The sequence below is a fragment of the Numenius arquata genome, chromosome 20 (assembly GCF_964106895.1).
Source record: "Numenius arquata chromosome 20, bNumArq3.hap1.1, whole genome shotgun sequence".
NCBI classification, from domain to species: Eukaryota; Metazoa; Chordata; class Aves; order Charadriiformes; family Scolopacidae; genus Numenius; species Numenius arquata.
Genome location: NC_133595.1, coordinates 1,776,956 through 1,785,587, shown reverse-complemented (window position 1 = coordinate 1,785,587; position 8,632 = coordinate 1,776,956). Strand labels below are relative to the sequence as shown.

At 56.4% G+C, this 8,632-nt stretch overlaps 1 protein-coding gene across 1 annotated transcript; it reads right to left on the bottom strand.

Annotated features, from left to right (window-relative positions):
• On the bottom strand, nt 1-6,970 carry LOC141473873 (protein-arginine deiminase type-1-like). Its single transcript, XM_074161487.1, has 16 exons — nt 6,879-6,970; nt 4,160-4,340; nt 4,015-4,087; nt 3,873-3,934; nt 3,655-3,772; nt 3,439-3,564; nt 2,977-3,155; nt 2,767-2,870; nt 2,581-2,692; nt 2,383-2,490; nt 2,015-2,163; nt 1,711-1,855; nt 1,536-1,629; nt 1,151-1,230; nt 325-453; nt 1-234 (listed from the first exon to the last, which is right to left on the bottom strand). The coding sequence occupies exons 1-16, from the start codon at nt 6,968-6,970 to the stop codon at nt 1-3; spliced, it is 1,986 nt and encodes a 661-aa protein (XP_074017588.1).
• Between the last annotated feature and the right edge of the window lie 1,662 nt (nt 6,971-8,632).

Here is an 8,632-nt window from a genome sequence, read left to right as displayed (position 1 = left end):
TCAGGGCACCATGTGCCACCATTTGAAGGCGAAGGGTTTACGCCGGACGTTGGTGCCACAGTGGACCTCCCCGGAGAGGACGTGGTAGGAGAAGTAGTCATCGATGAAGGTGCAGGTGAGGCCCAGGGGCTCCAGCAGCTCCCGTACCCGCTCCTCCAGGCAGCACTGCCCACCCACCAGTGGTCCAAAGGGCTTGGGGATGCCCAGGTGCCTGCCCAGCACCAGCATGTTCACCTGCAGCCACAGGGATGCTGGTGAGAGCCCAAATCCCACCCCAAATTCTCACCCGAAGGGGTCAGGGAAGAAGGAGGAGGATGGTGTTACCATGTCGGGGAAGAAGGCTTCGGCACCGGTGGCCACGTCGCCTCGGAAAAGCTGGGGGATGTCGAGGATGTCCGGCTCGGCCAGGCCCAGCGCCCGCTTCAGGATGTCCCGGTTCCAGCTGATGCAGCTCTAGGGGGACAGAGGGAGGGGGGTGTCAGCAGTGGTGGCAGGGAGGGAAGGGAGGGAGAGGTGGACAGAGGGATGGGTGGACAAATGGAGGAAGGAATGGACGGAGGGGTGGACAGACGGAGGGTTGAAGGCATGGGTGGGTGGATGGAGAGATGGGTGGAAGAATGGACAGAAGGATTGGTGGATGGAGGGAGGGATGGACGGATGGAGGGAAGGATGGATGGACAGAAGAATAGGTGGAAGGATGGAGAGATGGGTGGAGGTATGGACAGAGGGATGGGTAGACGGAGGGAGGGTTGGACAGAGGGATGGGTAGACAGACGGAGGGATGTGTGGATGGGCAGAGGGAGGAATGGGTGGATGGGTGGTTGGAGGGACAGAGGGATAGACGGAGAGATGGAAGAATGGACAGGAGGATGGGTAGAGAGAGGGATGGGTGGATGGATGGAAGGACAAAGGGGTGGACAGGAATATGTAAACGGAGGGATGAGTGGGTGGGTGGACAGAGGGACAAAGGGATGGGTGGACAGATGGAAGGACAGAGGAATGGAGGGATGGGGGTCTAGAGTGGTGGAGGAATGAACAGAGGGGGCAGAGGGAGGAAGGGATGGGTGGATGGATGCAGGGACAAAGGGATGGGTGGACAGATGGAGGGACAGGGTGGACTAGAAAGGAGCCCCCTGCTCCCCTTCCTCACCTGGACGTAATTATTGAATTTCCGGAGGCATTCATTAGCCAGAATCTCATTTATTGTCGGCTTGGGCACCTTTTCCAGTCCTGCAGCACAAATAACCGGGCAGGAATTCTTCCCCCAACATATTTGGGACAAAACTGACAGGCCTGAGCCAGGAGCTCCCCCAGTTCAGGGATGACTGGCAGCGAGCTCCATCCCAACCCGGGAAATCAAATCCATGCAGCTTTTTAATTAATACTGCTTATTTCTGCCCTTCATCCTCACTGCCGGCAGCACTTTCCAGCCATTAGCTGGATTTGGGGGTGCCGTGCGCTCACCCACCCCATTGCATTTTGCAGGAAAAAGGGAAAAACAACCCCTTGAGCCCCAATTTTCATCCTCCCCCTACCCTCGAACATCGCCGCCTCGCCGAACCCTTCCTCTTGCTTCTCCTTGAGGAGCTGGTAGCAGGCGCTGGGACTGGCCAGGAGCAGCCGAAAACCCTGGGGAGAGAGAAAGGGATGATTTTTAGCGGGGGTATAGAGGTTGCACCCCACTTTTTCCACCCCCCCGGGACTCGTTACCTTCCGATCGGGCGCAGGGACGAAGCTGAGGAACTCATCTACGTGGCCAACGTGGAGCCAGTCGGAAAACAGCTCCACCGGCGCCTGCACTTGTTGGGCGATGAGAAAATCCTTCACGGCCTTTGCCATCCGCCGGCCACCAAATCTAGGGGGGGCACAAAGGGGGAACTGCCATTTTGGGGTGCCCAAGGGGATGCTGTGCTTGCACCCAGCCTCAAATTGTGCATAAAAATCCTTTTTTTGGGCCTTGGTTGGGCCTCTCCCCCGCCCCCGGCAGTGCTCTGATCCCTCCATCCCCTCTCACCTGGGGAAGCTGCTGCCGATCAGGATGCGGCCCAAGGGGTACTCCTTGCCCTGCACCGTCACGGGGGGGCTCACCTCCAAATTACCGAAGGAATCAAGGCTGGAAGCACCCTCCGGTGCTTGCCGGGCCACGTAGCCAAAATCAGGGCCCTGGATGGAGGAAAAAAAGGTGATAATGGTTAAAAAAATGCAATAATGGTTAAAAAAAAAAAGCTATAAGCACCCAAAACCCAGCACTCTCGAATCATCTTTGATGCTGGATCTTCCCTTCCCAAAAATGCAAAAAAACCCCTTGATTTATTCTGGTTTTTTATGGATTTGCAAAGCTTTACACCTTGCTGGGGAAGGGAGGAGGAAGGAGTCAGGTACCAGGATGCTCTTGACGGGGAAATCCTTCAGCCCCTGGTCGCGGGGTGAGTCGAAGACGACGGGGAAGGTCTTGTGGGGGGCTTGCACGTAGCCAAATTCAACCTCATCCTGGAGAAGGGATGGAGAAGATGGGGGATACCGCCCTTGGAGCTGCTGCCACAAGGATGAGGATGGGGCTGGGCATCATCCTGCACCCACCTGGATCCAGCAGTCCTGGCGGTTCTCCAGCAGCGGGCAGATGGTGAGAGGGCACTTGGCTTTCTCGGCTAAGGCACCCACGGCCGCCACAAAATCCTCGTTATCATCCACGCTGGGAAGAAAAAATGGGATGTGGGGGAGCTGATCCAGCACCGGGCAGGATGCGGCCACTCCCTCAGCACCCACCTACAGACAAAGACCTCCAGGGGTGCTGCCGTGTTGGGGGTCATGATCCATGGAGCCATGCGGAAAACCACTGTGTCGGTGAAAATCGGCGTCTCCAGCAAACCCTGGGGATGAGGCAGGGATGGGACAGAATTAGGACTCTGCTGCCCCCCATTTTGGGTCACCCCGACCCCCCCCCCCCCCCCCCCCCAGCCTCCCCACGGCTGCTACCTTCTCAGGGCTCTCCAGCAGCGTGACATGGAATGCCACCAGCCCCGAAAAGCCGACGTCGGGGAAGGCGAGCCCCTCCACGTAGAAGATGCTCTCCTCCTGGTGCCGGCTGGGTTTGATGGCGTAGGCGAGCTTCGACCCCCCCAGCACGTGTTTGTACTCCTCCAGCGCGACGCTGTCTGCGGGCGCAAGCACCGTGTGACCCTCCCCCCCCCCCCCCCCCCCTTAAACAACCGACCCCTTTTCTGCCCCATTTTTTGCCTAAAACCTTGCAAAAGAGGCATATTTGATCCCATGGACAGGGGGAGCAAAATCACCCCCCGGTGCATGAGAGAAAACCCCACTGTGGGATGTAGGTTGGATGCCACAGGAGAGATGCTCAGGTGGCTGCAAGCAGTTGGCTTGAACCCCCATAATTTGGGGGTGTCTGGCCCCCTCCAAACCCCCACGTTGGGCACTCACTGCCGCCGTAGAAAACCCCAACTTTATCGGCGTTGCTGAAGTCCATGTGGAGGACGAGGCGGTGGCCAGCGAAGATGGTACGAGGTCCTCGGGTGCGTAGCACCATCTGTGACATGTCCTTCAGGTCTGGAAGGGGCGGAAAGGGATGTAAAAAAGGAAAAATTATGGGGAAAACCTTAGGAAAATGGGGGTTTCTTGTATGGTATGTGCTGGTACCGGCATAGGAACGGACGGCGGTGTCACGGTTATCCGGCCGCACGGCTTTGGGGTCGTCGCGGTCACAGTTCACCAGTAGGATGGCCCCGTGTCCGTCGGGACCCCACGTCCATGTCGCCTGTGGGGGGGGAGGGGAGTAAAACAGTGCTGGGGACTGCCAACCATCACCCCCCCCATCCCATGGTGGTCCCAGGGGGTTCCCACCCTCCCTTTTATACCTTATCCAGCAGCGTCCTGCTCACCGCCCCGCTGCGGCTGGTGTCAGCATCCAGCGAGACCTCTGTGGGGAGAGGGATGTTGAGGGGGGGGACACATCCCCACCGGCGCCACTATTTGGGGGTGTCCCCCCCCCCTACTTACCCACACAGGTGAGGTACAGCATGGCTCTGGCCACGGGCACCCCGCCAGCCTCCCCGAAATAGGAAATCCTGACCTGCAAGAAGGAGCAGGAGGTCACCAGGGTGCAAAGAAAGGCCGAATCCTGCCGGTGGCACCCAGCACCCACCTTCTCATCGCCCACGTCCTTGCTGAGAGCATCCATGGCCAGCAGCACCTCGGTGCCCGCAGCCAGGGGCCAGCGGCCAACGCTGGAGGGCAACTTGACACTCTGCGTCTCATGGACCACATAGAGCTTCACACCCGGCGTCCCCTGCACGTGGAAGGCGATGGCGTCTTTGGGTGCAGAACTGGTGGAGGGGGGGAAAAAACACCCAGTGAGAGCTCCAGGTGGGGGCAACGATGGAATAAAATAGCATGTGGCCACCTGCAGGGGATGCAAACCCTGCAACGGGCAAGGAATCCTGCAACGGGCAAGGAATCCTGCAACGGGCAAGGAATCCTGCAACGGGCAGCTGCAAAAAGTGGTACAAAACGCAAGGAATCCCGCAAAATGCAATTGCAACAAGTCCTGAAATACAAAATCGTAATAAATCCTGCGATATGCGACAAATCCTGCGACAGGCGGTTCCATCAAGTCCTTCAATACGCAATAAAACCTGCAATTTGCAGTTGCGACAAGTGCCGCAAAATGCAATTAATCCCACAAATTGCGACTAAACCGAGTCCTGCAATACGCAACGCATCCCGCAAAACACAGTTGCAACAAGCTCTTTGATATTCAGCAAACCCTGCAAGCTGGACGGGGGGTAAATCCTGCAATATGCCACAAATCCAGCAAAAGGCAACCGCAACCAGCCCTTCAATGGCTGTTGGGCAGCGAGGAACCTGATGAAGTTCAACAAGGACAAGTGCAGGGTGCTGCACCTGGGGAGGAATAACCCCCCCAAACCAGGACAGGTTGGGGGGAACCTGCTGGAGAGCAGCTCTGAGGAAAAAGACCTGGGAGTCCTGCTGGACAACAGGATGCCCACGAGCCAGCAATGTGCCCTGGTGGCCAAGAAGGCCAATGGCATCCTGGGGGGCATCAAGAAGAGTGTGACCAGCAGGTGGAGGGAGGTCATCCTCCCCCTCTGCTCTGCTCTGCCCTGGGGAGGCCCCATCTGGAGCACTGGGACCAGTTCTGGGCTCCCCAGTTCCAGAAGGACAGGGAACTGCTGGAGAGGATCCAGCAAAGGGCTACAAAGATCATTAGAGGCCTGAAGCATCTCTCTGCTGAGGAAAGGCTGAGGGACTTGGGTCTGTTCAGTCTGGAGAAGAGAAGACTGAGGGGGGATCTGATCAACGCCTCTAAATACTTCAAGGGTGGGTGTCAGGAGGATGGGGCCAGTCTTTTTTCCAGTGGTGCCCAGGGACAGGACAAGAGGGAAGGGGCACAAACTTGAACATGGGAAGTTCCATCTCAACATGAGGAGGAACTTCTTTGCTGGGAGGGTGGCAGAGCCCTGGCAGAGGCTGCCCAGAGAGGTGGTGGAGTCTCCTTCTCTGGAGACATTCAAACCCCCCTGGACACGTTCCTGTGGGACCTGCTCTGGGTGAGGTTGGACTGGGTGATCTCCAGAGGTCCCTTCCGACCCCATATCATTCTGTGACTCTGTGATGCGCAACCAATCCCGCAAAACGCGATTATAACAGAGTCCGCAAAAGGCAATCACACCAAATCCCGCAAAAGGTGATTACAACAAATCCTGCCAGAGGCAACAAATCCCGCCAAAGGCAGCGGCAATAAATCCCGCAGTATTAATTGCGACAAACCTGGCAACATACACAAAATGTTGCGATGCCCAAGCACGTCAAATGATATAAAATGCAGCATCTTGCCATAGGAAATTGCAGCAAACCCCGCAGCGTTAATGGCAATAAACGCTGCGCCAAATTCTTGCAATATTCAATCGCAACAAACCCTGCGACGGGCAACGAGTCCCGCAAAAGCCCATTGTAACGAATCCCGCAAAACACAATGAACCCTGCAAAAACGCGATTGCAGCAAATCCTGCAATATTCCATCCCAGTAAAACCCCCGGAGCTGTTTTGGGGAGGGTTCCGGGTTAGAAATCCACAATTTTGGCACGAGGCTGCCCAAATATTTGGATTTCACCCCCAACCGGTTGTATCCCCTTAAGAGCGAAGACAAGCGGTGGTGGGACGGGCTGCAGCTCACATGGCCCTGTCTTGGTGCAAGAGGCCACAGGCGATGGGCCAAGGAGCACAAATCCTGATCCTCGAGGGAGGAAAACCGGGATCCATCCCCAGGGTGGAGGAGAAAAACCCACCCCGGTGCCAGCAGGAGAGGATGGGATACTGCCGGCGGCGACAGTGCCGCAGGTTTGGAGGCATTAAGGAAAATAAAATCCCCAAGAGGCTGCTCGAGCTGGATTTTAAGGAAGGAAAAAGCAAAACCCGCTGCTGAAAAGCACTTGAACTTGGGCCGGGGCCAGCGGAGCAGCTGGAACAGCCGGTGCCGGGAGGTGACACCCCGGTGGTTTCACTCCCCGCGTTCCACCGAAACAAAGAAATATTTCCATTTCGCAGGAGGACGCAGCAGCCCCCGGCCAGGATGTGAACCTCAGCCCGGGGCACCGATTAAAGGCCCCAGGGAAGGGGGGCTTTTTGCACCCAAAAAATGTAAAATCCCCCTCGGAGGCATCGCCACCCGGTTGCTGCATCACAATTCGGAGCATCCTCTTCCTCCCAGGGCTCCGCATCCCTTGGGAAAACCACCCCATGCAGCAGCATCGCCCCCCACCCCACCTCGAGCTATTTTTATCCGCTTGATTAAGGGGATAAAAGCCAAAAATAATATTTAAAAAGCAGATTTGCTTGCTTACCCGCGGACGTCCAGGGAGAGCTCGGTGCCCAGGACGCAGACGGTGCTGGTGGGACGCTGGGTGGAGAGCTGGACACGGCGCTGCTGGGCCATGCCGGTGGGCCCCCGGGGCACCCTTGGGTGCTGTGCCGGCTGCCACTGGGGGATTTATAAAGCCTGGCTACTGGGAGGGGATTAAACAAAGCCCAGCTTAATCCCACCTCCGGGCACTCAGCCCGCGGGCTGGGTGTGCTCGCTGCCCGGCCACGGAGCATGAATCATGACGGGGTCGGGGGGGGGAAAGCACCCCAAGACACCCACAAGAGTTTTTATTTTTCTTTTTAAGGAGCTCGGGGGTGTATTATTTTTTTTTTTTACCCCCCCCCTCTAAGCACAAAGAGATGTTGATGGGATCGGCCCCCCCCCAGTTAAACCCACGCCATAAAATATTCAGCGTGACACTGGAGCTGAGCTGGGGACATGCCAGTGCCGGGCTCAGGGGGGTTTCATTTCTCCTCCTAAAGTATTTTATTTCTCCAGCTAGAAAAATCGCCCTTTTATTCTTATTTTGGGAGGTTTTTCTTATTTTTGCTAACTGGGTGCTTGCCCCATCCCCTGGGTGCTGCATGGCTCAGAGGGGTCAGTACGTCACCTGCGGTGGGGGACAGTAGACCCCGCCACGGTTTTAATCGTCTTTGTTTTAATTAAATCCTCGTCTTGGCGTGGGAGAGCCCTTTGGGACGCAGCTGTCCCCCCACCAACTCCCTGCGGGATCACGCGCCGCTGGAATTTAATATCTCTCAGGCTGGGGAAACTCAGCCGAGCTGTAACCGCAGGAACAGGGGGTTCCTGGGGTTAGAAATCCTCTTTTTAGTGAAAAAAACAGGGTGCCAAGAGGGATACGTGACCCTTTTTGGGGAGCATCCCCCTTGATTCTCCAGCACCGCTTGCAGATGCAGCATCACAGCAGTTTGTACCGGAGGCGTAGCTACGATTTTACACCTCAAAAAGTATTTTCCTGAAAAAAAAAAAAAAAAAAAAAAGAACAAAAACGAAACCTGGTTTTAAACCCCATAATAGCTCCCGGGGTTGCTCGGGGGTAAGCGGTGCCCGGGGCAGGGGACTGGTTTCAGTTCCTGCTGGGCGAGGGCAGCGCTGGCAGGAGGGACGGGCAGGGGTGCCAGGTCGGACAGGGAAATTCCACGCTCCGTTTGCCGTGAAAAGAGGGAGAGAAAGAGCAGCCGGGGTGGCCCCAACAGGGAGAAGGAATATTTCTCATTGGGGAAGGTGTAAAATGATCTGCAGGAGGATGAGGCTCTCCTCCCTGCACCATGCAGGGGCAAAGAGCCGGTCACCCCAAGGGGAGGTGGGTTTTTGGCTGATAAAGGGGATTTTTAAGGGGGATTATTAGCTACAATCCTGGGATAAGGGCCTATAAGACCCTTTAGCAGTGGGATGGGGGCCTCAGACCCCCAACCTCCTTACACCACGTTCCTGAAGATGCCCCGTGTCCATCCTCCACCCACCACAGTTGTCCCCATCCCATACAACCACCATTCCCATAACAAACCCACGTGCTCAAAAAAGAAAAAAGAGGTTCCAAACAACATTTTCAACCCAACAGCCGAGGCAAAAAAGGACGGGAGATGGGGAAGAGCTGCGCCCTCAGTGTTCATGCAGCTTTATTGGCAAAACCCTTTATTTTGATGCATCTTCTGATGCACCAAAGGCACCTTCATCCTCCGGTTACAGGATCCGAGCCCAACCCCGGGTACT